General features: G+C 39.3%; 1 protein-coding gene and 1 long non-coding RNA gene across 3 annotated transcripts in view; one reads left to right on the top strand and one right to left on the bottom strand.

The window, feature by feature from the left end:
* Positions 1-18181, bottom strand: part of SEPTIN9 (septin 9) — a 296825-nt gene that overhangs the window by 199407 nt on the left and 79237 nt on the right. Inside the window, exon 1 of one of the 2 annotated variants that reach the window (XM_058174064.1) lies at positions 11030-11902. The exons of the other annotated variant lie outside the window; for it this stretch is intronic. Within the exon in view, the coding sequence (XP_058030047.1) occupies positions 11030-11051 (22 nt within the window). The 5' untranslated portion in view covers positions 11052-11902. Of the gene's footprint in view, positions 1-11029; positions 11903-18181 lie in introns of those variants that run through there. 2 annotated transcript variants of the gene reach the window in all.
* LOC131193640 (uncharacterized) overlaps positions 9158-18181 on the top strand; it is a 64361-nt gene continuing 55337 nt past the window's right edge. Inside the window, exon 1 of the long non-coding RNA XR_009153973.1 lies at positions 9158-9572. This is a non-coding gene — a long non-coding RNA (uncharacterized LOC131193640). The remainder of the gene's footprint in view (positions 9573-18181) is intronic.

Genomic DNA, 18181 nt, shown 5'->3' with positions numbered 1-18181 from the left:
ACATGTGCCAAATATTATTCACTGCTCTCTCTCTCTCTCTCTCTCTCTCTCACACACACACACACACACACACACACACACACACTCACGCACGCACACACACACACACACACACACAGTTCTTCTCCCCACCCCCCAACCTCAGTACTTGTTTGTTCTTCAAGCTCTCATGGTACCTTGATTAATATAACCAAACAAGCCTTCCAATAACTCACTTTGTAAGGGAGATGGGCAGCATACAAATTTAATAAATGAAATAAAAATAATTATTTCTCATGCTTACAGCCTTCTTCATACACCAAGGTGGGATACCTTTCATTGTTCATTTCTAGTAAAGATTGTGAGGGTTATATTCCAAGGTTGAGGGGGCCAAAGTTAAGAAAACCATTGCTCCCTTTCATAAAAGACTTTTCCAACATCAATAAGAATGCTACTTACATAATCTTTTTCCTCTACTCTACTATACAAAGGATGCAAAGGGGATTAGACTTGGCATGCCTTCTGAGAAATGAGTTACATTAAACTCTGTGCAGTTTATTCTTAGGAGAGCAAGTAGAATGGCCTCTTGCAGATAATTAAGCAATCACCTGCCCTATTAATTATGCAACTTCTTCCAATCTCTCCTCATTTTCTTTCTGGCCAAGACAAAACCATCTATGGAAGGTTCCCCCACCCACCCACTCACCCCCAGAGAGTTGTGAGACAGATTGCTATCCTATACATACTTACCTAGCTGCAAGTCCGGTTAAATTCAATGAGACTTGCTTATCCAGGTAAAAGGCCAGAAAGATAATAGGCTAAGATTGCAGCCCGTAAACAACAATGAAACAATGCAAGCAGAATCTGACCACAGTTTTAAAACAGAACAAAAATGCCTTCACTACTTCCCTTCCACCCTGTCCCGAAAAGCAGGTTATCAAGTAATATGTAAGTGAAGCATTATCAGGACAAAACATATTTCTTTGTCTTTGTGATTCAGATTATCCGTTAGTGACAATAATGTTGCCTTTATAACAGATAGTTAGTGTCAGACACAAATCTCACTGCACTAACCATTGCTCAAGCAAATGGTAAATTTGAATCTGGGATACAATGGGAGCCATAAACTGCGTACAGGAGGCAATTAACCAGGGTTGTTTATTTAGCACAATTAGGTTGACTTTGCCCTTAATTGGTTACAAAAAGATCACAGGTCTAACAAGATAAATCGTCCACTGATAACTGCATAAAATGAGGAAACCTAGATGTTCCCTATTGGGAGGTGGGTAGGAGGGAAACAGGGCTGGTACACGTAGTCCTTGACTTACAACAGTTCATTTAGTAGTTTAGTAGTTCAAAGTTACAACAGCATTGAAAAAAGTGAACGTATGACTATTTTTCACACTTACAACCATTGTGGCACCCCGATGGCCGTGTGATCAAATGGCTGTGTGATCAAAATTCAGACGCTTGGTAACTGACTCATATTTATGCCGGTTGCAGTGTCCCAGGGTCATGTGATCAACTTTTGCAAACTCCTGATCAGCAAAATCACTGGGGAAGCCAGATTCACTTAGCAAATGTGTTACTAACTTAAAACTGCAGTGACTCACGTAAGAACTGTGGCAAGAAAGATCATAAAATGGAGCAAAACTCACTTAACAAATGTCTCCCTTAGCAACAGAAACGTTGGGCTCAATTGTGGTCGTACGTTGAGGACTACTTGTGTCAAACAGCTGATCCCAGAAACTCTACGGTGGTTTTGTAGATACCACGACCACATTTTCTTGGAAACAATAAAGGAGAAACCTGGAAAGTGGACAAATCTAAAAGAGGTTCATATGATCATTGTAATGATAGAGTCCTGTTTTAGTGGAGTTTTCTCTAAATATTACTGTGCTTAGGTTCGTCTTTTGAAATGGCAGTCATCTTCAAAGGTTAGTAAGCATGCAAGCACTGAAAGGCTAATCTAGGACATTATAGTAGTTCCTGAAGCAAAAGGAAAATAGTCTCTCCTTCCATTCCACTTGAATGAGATAACTGGATTAAATTTACTTCAGCCCTGAGCATGGGATAAAATTCTCCATCCTATAAGAAAGTGTCAATCCAACTAGCCTAGGAAAACTATGCAGTGTAGTTTTTCCTCAAAGGGAGCGGAGTGGCTAGGTAGCTCCAGTGAGTTGCCTGCAGTTACTGCTACTGCTCCCCAGTGTCAACCTCTGGGAGAAGTTCTCTCATTTTGCCTAACAGTTGGCCAGGGCCAAGTGTGGAAAAATCCCCACCAGGTCTGTGGTTCAGCTTTGGCAGCTACTCTGTCTGAGTCAGAGCCAAATTGGCTCAATACTCTGGGGCTCCAGCGCAGAAGGATTTAAGCTTTGACAGATGTGATGTGCTCAGGATGGAGAGCTCACTATAGCTTGGATGCCTCTTTCAGTCCCTCCCTTCCAGACATAATTACAATTGCACAGGCTTTTCCCCCCCCTATAGCAGTGCATTCAGTACAAAAGGGCAACACATACTTAAGAACTTACTATGTATGGAAAGACTCCCATGACCACAGCTTGTCCAGGTGGCACAAAAAAGAGAAGCCTGTTTCTGCAGAAACATTTATTTCTACAAGCTCCAGGGCCCAACTGTTTGATGAAGAGGGAAAGCGTGATTGCAAGGGTATGGTAGTTATTCCGTGTTAAGGTTAGGGCCGCCATGTGATGTTTAATTGCCATCTGTCCAGAATAAGAAAGTAAATTCAGCTTTAACCCTGGAAGAGGTAAGTTCTACCTAAAGCTTGTCTTGCTCATGGGCTGAGATAAAGTGAAGATGACGCCGTGGGGATATGATAGGGAAAACAATTGCTGCCAGGACCTATTTGTTCCATGGTTAAAATTCAAATGGGGAAAGATCCTAAAGCAACTATCTGGGGCATAAAATTTGTTAAGCTTTGCTGCTTTGGAAGAAACAAAGACAACTGCAACGATATGAAACAGATATAGGCAGGGTAGGCATCAGCAATGAGGATTGCCAATTTAATGCCAGTATATTTTTCAATTGACTCAAGAATGTGTGGAGAAAACTTCATTTTGGTGGTAGGTAAGGGCTATAAGCGAGTCCTGTTGGGACTTCTTAGTGAGAAATTGGAAGTTAGTATATCTGTGGTCTACCATAGGTATCGCCAATCTTTTTCTTCAAAAGAGTATCTGCAGGTAACTGCTAGGCTCATGGTCATTCTTGGAAATAAAGAATATATTTAGGTTGATGCTTGTTCCAAAAAATCAGGTGGAACGTAACATACAGTATAGAAGATATTGGGGGGATGATGAAAATCGAAGTCTCAATGAAGGCCTGAAAATTCTGTGGTTTTCCAAAATGCTGATATTTTCCCACAAAGCTCTTCCATAGTACTTTTATATTCCCAGCAATGGCATTTCTATCTTCAGTTTTGTAATAGTTATCTTTTAGCTTTGCTGGTCCACTGCATAGGAAGAAGAAGAACTCTTGGGCGACCCATCTCTTGCAATTATATGGGATTATTTGATGTTACTAGAAATTTGTTTTTCGAAAATCTAAGCACACATCATTTTCACTACAAAAAATATTTCCACTCAACCGCTTTAGTTCGAAAATGCAGACAGCAACTATCGTGCCCAATGAAATGGTCATTAGATTATCTCATCTATACAACTGAAATATGGGTCATCAACCACATCTAGCTGCAAGGCATAATGCAATCACTCATGTCCTGCCATATTTTTAAAAAGTCTTGATGAATCAGCCTATACCTTACCACAAATTACGTGCTTTTACAGAAAAGCAATTCACAAGTACTAAGAACCTATGATATCACAAATAAGGAACAGGCAAAACTTGATGAACCAATAAACCCTTTAAAATGTAATGCTTTACCTGTGTTTTTTCTACAAAGCAAAGGGCGAGAGGGAGAAGCACATTCTCCAGATTAAAAAAAAACTTTGAAACTGTAATATAACAATACCCTTGAATAACTTTGAATTTTCAGAATAGTTCACACAATCAGAGGTAGAATTAGGCTTTTCTGCACATTAATTTCACATGTAAATTGAATTCCAGGGACCAGATTTTTCCCAGGAGTCCTATGTTCCAATTTCCATCTATCCATTCAGGGCAAATACAGCTGTCTGGATACAGACTGTTCTATGGAAGGTGCAATCCTCCATGCTTAAGATCAACATTAAATGGATAGACCCCTGCAGAGCTGAATAGGCATAAGAATTACTTTCAAAGTTTCTGCTGAAATCACGGGGCAAAGGTCACGGGGCAAAGCCAGACAGCTCAACTTTCACACAAGATCTCTTCATAGGGAGAAGCTGAGTAGAACTAGAGAGTTGTTGGCAAAGATGCTGCAAGTTATTCTAGTGGCTAGTACTAAACCGCTGCTTATTAAATAAACACCAATTGTATAATTAACATTAACATTTCTGAATTTAAAAAAAATCTGGCATACAGTAGCCTGCAATCATTAGTTCTTCACATTATAGAAGTGTATCCAGTATTAAGTTCTAAAAGTTCCAAGATTCCAAGTCCAATATTTTAGTCAATGCTTTAGTTGCTCTGTTACACCACTTCTCAAACCCTAGAGAGCCTGTGGTTCTTATGAAAATAGGTAAATACCCATTAGGTTCTTCAGTGCCATGACATTGGGGGATAGTGGTAAAATCTTTAAAATAAAAGCTCTCTTGCAACCCTGATGTAGACAGGACATGCTTACTCCATTGTATGACTCAGGAGTGGTACTGAGGAATGCTTTGAAGTGGTTCAGACCAAGAGAGGCAGAGTTTGAAAATGAGAAAGTCAGAAATACATCACAGTAGCTCTGTAGCACACCATATGCCTTAATTTGTCCTGGTCTCTGAAATATCACAGAAAGGACAAACAAACCCAAACCTTTGGTTTGCTTCCGATTTGATTTTGTCCTTTCCAAGCTCACCATCCCAAAGGCCATACAGTCTTTAAGACACAGACTCAGACTTCAGATAATAATTAGAACTGCAGAAAAACCAATGGCTATCAACCTGCCTTCCATTGAGGACCTGTATACTGCACGAATCAAGAAGAGGGCCGTGAAAATATTTGCAGATCCCTCACATCCTGGACATAAACTGTTTCAACTCCTACCCTCAAAACGACGTTATAGAGCACTGCACACCAGAACAACGAGACACAAGAACAGTTTTTCCCCAAACATCATCACTCTGCTAAAAAATTCCCTCAACACTGTTAAACTATTACTAAATCTGCACTACTATTAATTTTCTCATCATCCTTGTCACCTATCTCCTTCCAATTATGACTATATGACTGTAACTTTGTTGCTTGTATCCTTATGATTTATATTGATATTGTTTCTTTTTTGCTTATTTGTACCCTATGACTACCATTAAGTGTTGTACTTTAGAATTCTTGATGAATGTATCTTTTCTTTTATGTACACTGAGAGCGTATACACCAAGACAAATTCCTTGTGTGTCCAATCACACTTGGCCAATAAAAAAATTCTATTCTATTCTATTCTATTCTATTCTATTCTATTCTATTCTATTCTATTCTATTCTATTCTATTCTATTCTATTCTGTCTTTAAAAAAATGGAAGAGCAAAGCATATAAAATGAAAGTGCCTCTGCAGTGATTTGTAGGGCACTCTTTCAAGTTAGACTAGACTAGACTAGATTAGAATAGAACAGAACAGAACAGAAAAGAACTGTTTATTGGCCAAGTGTGATTGGGCACACAAGGAATTTGTCTTTGGTGCATATGCTCTCAGTGTACATAAAAGAAAAGATACATTCATCAAGAATCATAAGGTTCAACACTTAATGATAGTCATAGGGTACAAATAAGCAATCAAATCATATTAGGAAACAATCAATATAAATTGTAAGGATACAAGCAACAAAGTTACAGTCATAAGTGGGAGGAGATGGGTGATAAAGATGATAAAGGCGCTGCAATACAAGATTAATCTTTGGAGCCACATCTGGGCCATCTTATGGCCAGGAAGGTCATACTTCATTTGCAATTTGCTTTGGTCACTTACTATGTCTCTCGTTCAGAGCAAAAAAGCCAACGCTGCCAGGGAGTGGACACTGTTTTCTATATGTCAATATCAAAAACTATGTCTCAGTCTCAAATAACCATACTAAATGAAACAGGGAGACACTGAATCTCTCTCTTACAGGTTTGTGCTTGTTTACCAGTTGCACAAGACTGCACTTCCCTTAAAAGAGCAAGTTCACAAACTGGGAGTTCCTTGTTTCTCAGATAGTATTGGATTTGCGAGTGGAAGTTGTAGAGAGAGTATCCCGGCTATCTTGAGACTGACGGATTATAATATCTCTTGGCTGCTATTTATATTTAATTTCTTTTTTTTTTTTTTGGATTGTATTTTAACTGCTTTGTTTTATGACTGTTCACCACCCAGAGTCACTGGCTTGAGATGGGCGGCTATACAAATTGAGTAAAATAATAGAGTCTGGGGTGCCAGCTGTGACCTTTCCCAAATGAATATTTGGTGACAGTGATCTTTGTGTTGGTTACATCCTGACTTCCCTACTGTAATATGCTCTATATGGGGTTAACTTGTAAAAAAAAAATTGGAGTGTGAAATTGTACAAAATTATTTATAGCTAACAAACACTAAAATATAGCATTAAAAACATTTAACTTATGAAACGCTAAGCAATCTACCATGACTATTTCACTCACTGGGTAAACTAAATTTCTACATCTCCAAAATCATTTCTGAAGGGTCAAGTCTTTACAGTCCTTTGAAAGCTTAATAATGTAAAGAGGACTAGATGTCCAGAAGTAAGCTGTTCCATAAATGGAAGGCCATCACCAAGTAGGTTTACTCCCCAGAACCCAATGCCATTTTCTTAAAGGGACCCTCAGCAAACCCTCTCTTCCTGATCTCCATGGGTGGTCAATTTTAATATGGAGAATTTAACATATATATATCTAGGCCCTAAGCCACTAAGAGCTTTAGAGGTGACAGCCAGCATCTTAATTGCACTGGGAGACTAGGTGGCAACCAATGTAGTTCCCAAAGTGGCATGTTACAGGAGAAATTTTGGATCTTTCCATTACCATATGGACTACTTGTGCCAGTTGAAGCTTCTGTATGATGGTCAAGGTCTTCAGGGACACGTAGAGTAATCACCCCATGTAGAGTAAAGTGAAATATTGAAAAGGACATGAGTTATCATGCCCAAAGTTTCAAAATCAGACTACAATGGGCACATGAGATGCAATTGCATTAACTCTCTCCTGCTACAACTTCAACTTGTTAACAAATTAAAAGAATCAAATGAAGACTGTACTGAAATACGTAGTTCTTTACTGAGCAGACTGTGTAATCGATTCCTGATATGGATCTACCTGGTAATGAAGGAGATTCTCTTTTGAAGATACTTCTGCTGTCAAAGGTGTTTGATCTGGCACTAGGAGAACGTGGCCTTCTTTCTGGCTAGGAAAAGCATTAGAGGACCAATTCTCTAAGCATTTCAAAAATCTGTAAATCTCTCTCTTTTTCAGCAAGATTTTAACAATTATTTGACCACACTATTAATAGCATTTATTTTCATTTGTATGACATTAAATTCAGTTAGCCATCTTGAGTGTTCATCTAAGCAAAAGAATGAATGAATGAAGGCTTCATGATTTGTTAAATATTTCAGAATGTCTTTGGAGATTACTGTCACAGTACTATGAGCTGGTGCATTATTTATACAGCTCCCCTGTGTGGTGAACCAGTGAACTGAACTTTTTGGTGAAATATTTCTATACCTTTCCTGGATTAATTCTGGCTATCCAGATCAGTCATCAGATTCTACTGAACAGAAAAATTCAGTTTTAATATAAATTGGGTAATATAATTATGTAATATCCGAAACATTCCTATACATCAATTACTCATTACTGATTCGCAGGACTGAATATAGGACATGATTCTAAATAGGTCCTATGGCATGTGCCATAAAGAAAACGAAGCAACTATCTACAATTAAGTTAGCAACATCTTTTCCCCAGATTTGCTTTGGTACCTAATGCAACTGTCATGTGATCTTGAGAGAAGAGGTTTTTGCTCCTTCTGTTCTGAAGCATATTTTTAGATCCAAAGCTGATTCATTATTCAGACCTCCTAATTTGTCATTAGTCCTAGTTCAGACTTCCTATCGTGTCTGCTATTGCTAATTTACCCTTCAGATTACTAAAGATTACTGATTGCTGACTCATTCCGTATCTCCTTATTCCTCGTTTATCCCATCCATGATTCAGTCTTGACAGACAAGCACGTAGTAGAATACTAATAGGGTTCCTAATAGGAGGTGCTCAACTTAATAACTCTCTCTCACAACTCTCCAGAGTAGCAGCTAATGAAAGGATGGCAAGCTCAGTACCTTGATTTTTTGGAGGGCAGCTATGGCTGATGATGCTTCTTATTTTTCAAGATATTTTTCAAACATGGAGTGGATGATTAGGTATAGAAACATCTGCACTATTGTTTCAATGGAATCTGATCAACACAAAGGCATTTGAAAAATTAAAGCAAGCGCCAGTCATTGAAGGTCATATAAACAAATGCTATCTATTGCAGATCCTTGTATTTTATCAAACAACTCCATTTGTGGAGTGTGGGTCATAATGAAGAGCCTTGGTGGCGTAGTAGTTAGAATGCAATACTGCAGGGCTAACTCACTGCTCACTCCAGGAGTTCAATCCCGACCATTTCCAAGGTTGACTCAGCCTTTCATCCTTCCGAGGTCGGTAAAATAAAGACCAGATTGTTGGGGTCAATATGCTGACTCTGTAAACCACTTACAGAGGGCTGTAAAGCACTATGAAGCGGTATATAAGTCTAAGTGCTATTGCTAATGATGAAACATTCATGGTTACAGCTTTATTTATACTTTGTACAGTTTTACACTTTTGCAAATTGGCAGAACAGGATTTATAATCCCTTCCTGGAGATAAAAGCATATAGAAAAAACAAAATAAAAATTAGGATATTTAATATGAGACATATTTGCCACATAGGACTATTTAATTCTCCCTAGTACTTTGAAAGAGGGAGAAAAGTTAAAGTAGGATGGTAGCTAATTAATTTAGGTTTTTTTTCCTTAGTCTGATATGCTAGTTGGAGATTTTGAGAGTTGTAGTCCAAGACATATTAGATATTGGAGAATGGAAGAGGTTTATTGGATATATCACTGCTGCCTAAATCAGAAAGAAAAGTAGTGTTCTCTTAAGCAATAAGCCTGCTGTTAGAGCTATGTAAATGTGCAACTCAAATTTTGTTCTTCTTCCACAGAGCCCAGATTAGACCAGGGCTGAGTTCACTTTTCCTTTGCCACTGTTGCACTCCACCCTTGCTTGGTGGTTTCCTCTAGAACATGTGGTTTGTGCTTCCAGTTTGAATACCCAGCAAAGTTAGCAACGCCCAGGAGACCTGAATGGCTTCCCAACTTGCATTTTCACCCATGCTAGGGAAAAAGACAGGTTTTGAAAACTGGAGGGTGACAGACGGAACATTGCCTACCCTGCCATCAAATACATCTCAAAGGTAAGTTGATTACAAATCATTGCAGTGACTTTATCCGGAAGAATAGAGCAGGAGCTTTCCTCAACAGTATTAAGTGGCAGAATTCAAGGCTGTTCTAGCCATTTCTGGCTTATTTTCTTGCTAATCCAGGCTAACTCTCCTACTGCAGTTCCCTCCCTCCCACAATGGTTGTGTTGTTTAGTGACTGAGAGACCAGCAGCAGACTCTCCCTTGAGGCATTGACCCTGATATGGGCTCAGCCATGTTGAATTTTGGTTAAAGTCCTGAATTCTATTCTCTAGATAGAGCTGGTGAAACAGGAGGGATCACACCTAAATGCAGTGTGGTAAATGCAGGGAAATAATGAGATGTGAGCGACAAAACATCTCTGGCTGTTATCTGCTGTGTCACATGAATTCCATCCATTAACTCTGTTGTTTACAGGTAAGGTATTTTTAAGACCTCAAGAGACCAGTTCAGAGATTCTTTCAAAGATACCAACCACTAAAAGTATTGCAAAAACAGACTTCTCATAAACCTGCCATCAGTCCAGGGCTGAAAAATAATGAACAAAGTAGCTTCAAGGCTCTCAGGGAGAGTCAATAGCTGGTTATTGTGTCTACAGTGGTGACAGGTACACAGTGGGCCCATTGTGAGCGGCTTCTTTTACTTAGCAATCAATTTACACCTTGTCTCCAGCAAGTGGACCTCTGTGGAGAACGGTGGTTTCTCAGGCACACGCCATTAGCAGAAAAGCACCATGTCAAATATACTTGATGATGAAATACAGGGCCCAAGGGCAGCAACCTTGCAGTATAATGTTTCCTACCCAGGGAACATGCATATATCCAGGCTACTCTCTCCTAGCAACCATACCCCTCTTGTTTATCAGCCAATCCTCCCTGTAGCAATATAAACATCTCCAGAGGACAAAGGAGTAGGCGGGAGAACTTCTGCCTTTCACACAAGTTTTGGCATGAAAGCCAGTGCTAAACCACAACACATAGGCAAACAAAGCAAGCAGCCAACTTCCAGGACATAAAGCCATCCTTGAGCCACCAGCTGGGATGGGCTTTTCCACTCCTCCCACTCCCATATTCCATCAAGCCCCCACACACACACCAATCTCCAAACTGTCAAAGTTCAGGCAAGGAGATTCCAAAAGGTCCATTCCTTTCCTTTCTCTGGCAGAGGGGGGGGGGGAGCCAAAAGCTGAAGGAAGCACCAATGGGATCCAGAAGCCCAATAGTTCTTTCACCCCTGGTGGGACTCCTGCAGCACTATCTACTTTGACACCATTCAGGAGAGGGAAAGGATAGTAGAGCTAAACCAAGGTCATCTGGGACTGCCGAAAGACCACAAGAGTTGTGCTTAGATTTTTCCAATACAGCCAAAACCACAGGAGGGGTGAATGGGGAGAAAGGCAGGAGGAGGCACCACGTCTACAAAGCCGTAGCCAAACTATTCCAGCCACTCACCTGTAATCCGGTCCCTGTCCATGACTGGGAAATAGATTTAGCATCCACGTGTCCCGAAGTGAATTTAATTGCTTTCCCTGCTGCTGCCTTTCGCCTCTTCCTCAAAACCAAGCTAAACAAACGTCCCCGGTCGGATTTCTTCAATGGGTTGCAATCGCGAGTGCCTCCAGATTACAACATTTCCGTGAGCGGATCAGACGTTTCTGCTCCCAAAGCTGAAGCAGCTTTGTACCATTGAAAGAAAATGAGCGAAAAAAGAGAGATGCCAAAAGCATGACCCAGGAAAAAAAAAATATCGGAACGCAATTTCTCTTCCACCACCACCCCTATCCCCCCCCCGCCAAACCAAAAATATATTCCGCCACGTGCAGGACTACTGAGAAACCCAATTCCCCCGCAAGACTCTCTTAAAGGCACAGAGCAAGCGCTTCCTCCGGGACAACGCGGCTCGCTCGACTTGTCATTTAATAATCAGCCGGAAGGCGCTCGGAAAACTCGGCTCCTTGAAACAAAACAAGCCACTAATCCATCGATATTAAACAGCGTCCTCGGATTTCTTCAGGCTTAATTCGCTGCCGCCGTTTCTCCTTCTCTGCCTTTTGCCCTTCTTTCTTTCTTTCTTTCTTTCTTTCTTTCTTTCTTTCTTTCTTTCTTTCTTTCTTTCTTTCTTTCTTTCTTTCTTTCTTTCTTTTGGCTAGAACATATGAAGCCCTCCAATCGGACTTACTCCTCCAGTCAGTCTGGCTTTCAAACCGTGTTTGTTTTTTTTAAAAAGTCAGTTTCTATTTGCTCTTCTGTTCTGCTGACTTCAGTCTTCGGCCGAATGACAAGAGAGAATCTCGCCCATCTGCTTGCTAACCAGGGAGGACTGCAGCACTTCTTTGCTCCCTGCTGGAGAGGCTTTCTTCCTCCTCGGTCTTGGCCAGAAGCCACAGGGTTGCCTTGGCACAAGGAACTGCCTGTCGGACTTTCCCTTGTCCCACGGGCCAATAAGGCTGAGCGGTTGCAGCTGGCCTAGAAGTGACAGGCTGCCTGGCTCTTGGGCTGCTCCTGCAGATATCCCCCCCCCCTCCAGCGCAAATTGGCCTTACTGTCCAAAGGGCTCCGGGTGTGGGCTTTGAAGGTAGAAATGCAATTGTGCAACCACTGTGACCTTATACACACGGCTGGATATTATGGCCCATTTCAAAAAGGGGTTCCTGTGAGTTGGGGAAGCTCTGCTGGGCAAAACAAAAAGCATTGAGGGGGATTGTTCTCTCTTGGGAGTTTCAGGGAAGAGATCTTGGGTGTTTCTGCAGGTCCATCAAGAATTGGTTTCAGCGATTGGATGAGCTCAGTCAGCACAACCATGCCTCAGGTAGGCCTACACAACAGGAGGGGACCAGAGCACTCCCAATGTGAGTTAGGGTGGGATGGACCACATAGGCAGGTCTGGAGAGAATGGTGGCTTGCTAGGGGAAAAGAAGTCTTTTAAGGTCCATTAGCAACTTGGGACTCACTAAACAAAACATGGGGCTTGATAAAATGCCCCTGGTTCAACTGCCTCATGCAATGCGTAGCTGGTGAGTCAGGCCAGGAGTTATTTAGTGCTTTGTTCCTTTTCAGTGCTACAGTTCCTGTCAACAAACTTCCCTTAAATTAATTTTTAAGATCCTCTGTCACAAACAATCAAAAACATCCCTGGAAAAGTTATACATGTTTTTTAGGAAGGATTTGTGGAGTAAACACAGAGGTTCCTGCCAGCTGCTACTTACGAGAGATTGCCCTAGAAAAATTCAACATGAATAGCCAATACTAATAAGTAGGCCTCTACTGGAAACTCTCCAGAGGGAGCTCTGGAAAAAGTAAAATATTCGCAAGACTTGCAGAACAATGCTTAGAAATCAATTTCTGCTTAGCTAGTCCATAAAAGAGGCAGGATCTTCCTAACAAATATCTCTTAACAGTTTAATAGTATCAATCAATTCATTAGAAGTGATTGATACATGTGGGCCTCTTGGCTCCGTCTTTTTATTTATTTATTTATTTTTTATTAAAAAGTTTTACAGAAAGTTCCCCCCCCTTATCCACCCCCTCCCCGCCCTTCTCTCCCCCAAGACTTCCCAAAACCGAATACTGGGTATAAAATTAACAATCATAAATTAAAATAAACATAAATCATAATCCATAGTTACTCTTTCTCTAAAACCTTAACTCCCCTTCCAGAAACAAGAAAGTACATTCTTCTTCCAGTCCATTATATATCAATCCATTCCACTCCTAAAGTTTTCACAATCTTCCGATTAAATTGGTATATCCAGTTCTTCGATAAAGTACATAGTTTTTAGTATCCAATCTTCATCGATCAACGCCAAAACAACGTTCCATCTTCCAATATTCATCAGGAATTCTTCTATAATATCTTTCTTCCTTAAACAGTCTCTCAAAAATAATTCATATTTCCAACTTAAATTCTTAAATTTTACTGTCCAATCTCCAAAAGTAGACAATATTCTATCTTCTCATATCTTTGGTATCACTTAGATACATCAAATAGCATTGCTAATATTAATATTAAATCTATATTTTATCCACAATATGTCAATTGTAATAATTAGAATCTTCAATTTACCTTATGTATGTCAAATAACATTATTGAAATTACACCTACAACTTATATCCAAAATATATCAATTATAACAATTAAGTTCTGTTTAACCAGATAACAACATTACATCCATAAACAATTTCTCAAATATAATATTTAATCCAAATTCATAAATTTTACTGTCTATCCTCCTAAATTAAACAATATTCCATCTTCCCATTTCTTTATACCTCACATATATCAAATAATACCCCTAAAATTACACATTTATATCCAAAATAAATCATTTGTAAAGATTAACCATAATCAAATTTGTTAGAATTAAACATTCTCCCTCCCCTTATCTTCTATCTTACACATTTTCCACCATCTGCTCACCAATCAACTTAACATCTAGCAATAAAGGATTTCCCATCTTTAATACATTGGTATAGAAATCTCTTGCTTTGAAAACTGTATTAAGAAAATACTTTCTTCCTTTATAATTTACTGTTAAGCCAGCTGAACCTCTCATCTAAAATATATCTGATGTTTCTTAAGCTCATCCATTAAAAAGGCAAATTCTTTTCTCTTTCTTAACATTTTAGGAGGAATTTCCTTCATCATTATTATATCTTGTCCTAATATTTGAAATTTATTTTTATAGAATGCTTGTAAAATTCCATACCTATTTTTCTTAGTTGTAAAATAAATTACCACATCTCTCGGTAAACACTTCTGCCTTGCCAACCAAGAATTAACACGATAGATTTTTTCAATATTAACTTCAAAATCTTCTGATTCCACTCCATCTCTCTGAGCAAAGGCCTGAGTAAAAATCTCTTTTAAATTTTCCTGCCTACATTCCTTTAATCCCCTCACCCTTATAGCATATTCCATTAATTTATATTGTAATATAATCCTTTCTTCATCTGCCCTATCCACCTTAACCTGAATATCATCTATTTTATTTTCTAAATTCAAATCAATTTGATTCATTTGAACTTCCTCTATTTTCCTTTGCAAATCTAAATTAATTTGGTTAAGTTCTTCCAGTCTTTCCTCATCTGAATACTAGATACCAATAATGGCATAATTGAATCCTTTACTTTTTTCATATCCCTCCTCTGCTCTTCCACCATATCTTTAAAATCCAATATTTCTTTTTCTAGTTCATTAAATTTTTGATCTATTTCTAAAAAATGAGCCTCCATAAGTTCCTGTAAAAAATTCCTTAAACCTTCCTTGAGACCTTCTTTTAATTTCCGTATCTGAGCTGAAGAAATTTCCAAGATTTTAGTAGTAGTTAATTCTGTTTGCTTAAAAGCCATTTTTGAACTGTATAATCTACCAAAAAAAAAAAGTTCAATAAACTTTTCTTCTTAAACACTATAATAAAAAAAAGGTAAAAAAAAATCATGAACAATTATTCATTCCATTTTGGCTCTGTCTTTTTAGAGGACAGAACTTGTAGCGTTTTATTGTGCTGCATATATACTTTACAATGCATTCAATTTGGGAAGGTGCCTTCTCCAACTGCTTTTTCTTTTCCTTTTCTGAGTCTTTCCATGACTTGAGAACATTGACCAAGGCAGGAACTCTAAATTTAGGGCTGCTCTAGCTTGCTTGACCTGTGCTAAGTGGGATCATTGTCCATGTTGGATCCTTTTGCAACTACTCCCAAAAATGGCATTTATCTTTGGGTTCAAGGGGATGATACTGCTGTATCGAGTGAGTCATCTCCATTCCAGATTATTAAAATGGATGAATCATCTTCCCGTGGAAGCAGAAAGGCTAATAAAATCCCTTTCAATATTGCAGCCTCCACATTTTGCCATGTACTGAACTACATGCATGCTTGCCTTTCTACATTTCTCCTAAATATAGCTTTCTGGTTACTCAAAACCCAGAGTGGGGGAGTCAACTAATGCTGTTCAAAGAAAGAGTGGGAAAAAGGTTGAGCTGTAGCCACACTGGAAATAAATAATTCTAACTTTTGGATAATAATAGAAGCCATTCATATTGTGACACTTGCATATCTTCTAAAATTTTAGCATATTCATTGGGCAGAAAGGACCATGGAAGTCAGCTAATCTACTACAGGGATTAGCAATCTACTGTGTACACTGCAGGGTTTATAACATTGTCTCTGACAGATAACTCAGCCTCTGTATCCGCCAACAAATGAGATTTTGTCACTTCATGTGACAGCCTGTTTTTCTCTCTGACAACACAAACAAAAGTTTCACCTGAACCAACTTTCTTGTGGCTTTAACACATTGTTTTTTGTTACTCTTTCTTTTATGTCACAACCTTCAGATATGTAGGATGTCAAACTTGCGGCCCTTGGGCCAGATGGCTCATGTGCTAGCCATACCTATGCCTGGTTTAGCAAAGGGGGAAAAAATCATGATATGTCATGTGACAACATGAGTTTGACACCCCTAGTCTATCCTATCAACTCTTGGTTGTCTTTAAATACCCAGATCCTTTAATATGGTCTTGTTTCCAGACCTCTTATTGTCTTGATACCCTTCCTCTGATCTCATTTGTCACTGCCTTTTTGCACTGTCATACCCAGAATCATTTACCATCACATGTTCTTGCCTATAGTTTATAGACTCATATTGCAGGATTAGTTAATAGATCCATGGTGGTGCAGTGGTTATAATGCAGTACTGCAGGCTACTTCTGCTGACTGCCAGCTGCCAGCAGTTTGAGTCCCACAGGCTCAAGGCTGACTCAGTCTTCCATCCTCCCGAGGTCAGTAAAATGAGGACCCAGATTGTTGGGGCAATATGTTGACTCTGTAAACCACTTAGAGAGGGCTGTAAAAGCACTCAGAAGTCTAAGTGCTAAGTGCTATTGTCACTGTTATTGTCTGTCTCATCTCACTGTCCATGTAAGATACATGGACTTCATCTCTCAGAATGTTGGCTGGGAATTTTTGGGAATTAAAGTCCACCTACCTTAAAGTTGATAAGATTGAGAAATACTGAGACAGAGAATGGAGCATATGATCTAGTGGCCTCACTATTTTTGATAAGAGTCACTTTGGCCATTAGGCCAAACTAGATTCCCTTCACTTATTTTGGGATGAATCCTTCCTGGATGACATAGCACAAAACAGAACCATAGTGGAACATGTTATAAAGATAAACAATTTAAACCCATTGTATGACGTAATAAAACATTACATCAAGTTCAGGCTGTTCTAAGAGCTGAATTTCAGTAGACATTTTGTGAAGGTGAAATGAAATATTCCACCTAGAGAAAAAAAAACCACAACCCAGCAGTTGCAGGGTGTTATTTGTGTGGATTCTTTGTGCCCATCAGCTATATTATTATTCCAGGAAAGTACACCAAGAGGAAGTCTGCTGGGTTATTGCAAAATTTTAAGGTCATCTTGAAATTACTTCATTGCAGCATGTTCATGACTTTAAATGACAGCATCCACAGGCATGCTCTTTATATGACCTGACTTTGTTCAACTGAAGGTTTAAATCTTAGTGCCATCCAACTCAAATGTCACTGGAATAGAACTCCCAAAAGTTAAGATTAGTGATTGTTTCTAGCATTATAGGGGAATTTTGTGATAATTGCCATGAAACATTTAACCAGTCACAAGACATCAATTTACTGAAAGATGGATTAGTGAGGTTTAGCCTCCTCCTCCTCCTCCTCCTCCCAGCTGCTGTCACCACCCAACATCATTGTTTTCTAAGGAGTACATGCTCAGATAAAGCACTAGCAGAAGCCAGCCACTATTTTTGTCTTCTAAGAAGGCCAGTGAAGCTGGAGCTGTCCTTGGAAATAAGAAATGATGCCATGGGCTCACACTCTGCTTTGCAGCATGCCCGTTTCCTTCTGATTGCATCCTGATAGGGAAATAAGTCAGAAGGGAAGGAGTTTGTTACAAACCAAGACAGAACACTACAATGTGGACTCTACCCTATAACATAGAACAGAGGTCTTCAAACTTGGCAGCTTTAAGACTTGTGGACTTCAACTCCCAGAATTCAGCACAGCTGGCTGGAGAATTCTGGGAGAATTCATAAGTCTTGAAGCTGCCAAGTTTGAAGACCTCTGACATAGAAGATACTTGCATTAAGGCCCATCTTTTCTAAATGATGCTGTTAATGCTACATTATCCTACTCCAGTGAAGAGTACTCCCAACTGCTATCATTCTCGCCACCACCTGAGTTTCACCAGTTCATTTAAGAATTGTGGGGTAATGAGAGTTTATTTTCTGTCTGAAATGCAGAGGACCTTCCCTTCAGCAAGTGGAAATTTAGAAGGCCTCCTCAGCAAACTTCCTGCACCGCTCAAATGAGACAGTCATTTCTTTCATTATCTTTCATCATCTTGAGCAGCTGAATTGCATTGCTGCAGTAGAAAAGCATTTTTTCTCGAAGGGGGTGTGGAGACAGGAAGAAAAGCTATATCCAATTATAGGCTAGGAGCTTGGGTTTGGACAGTGTTTGCCTTTTAAAAATAAATTTAAAGGCAACTAGGACAATGCTTGCAAAACAAATGAAGCATCCATTATGCAAACACACTCAGACATTCAAGTAGTTTCAGAAAT

This window comes from Ahaetulla prasina, chromosome 2 (assembly GCF_028640845.1).
Source record: "Ahaetulla prasina isolate Xishuangbanna chromosome 2, ASM2864084v1, whole genome shotgun sequence".
NCBI lineage: Eukaryota > Metazoa > Chordata > Lepidosauria > Squamata > Colubridae > Ahaetulla > Ahaetulla prasina.
This window is presented reverse-complemented; position numbering and strand designations above follow the sequence as displayed.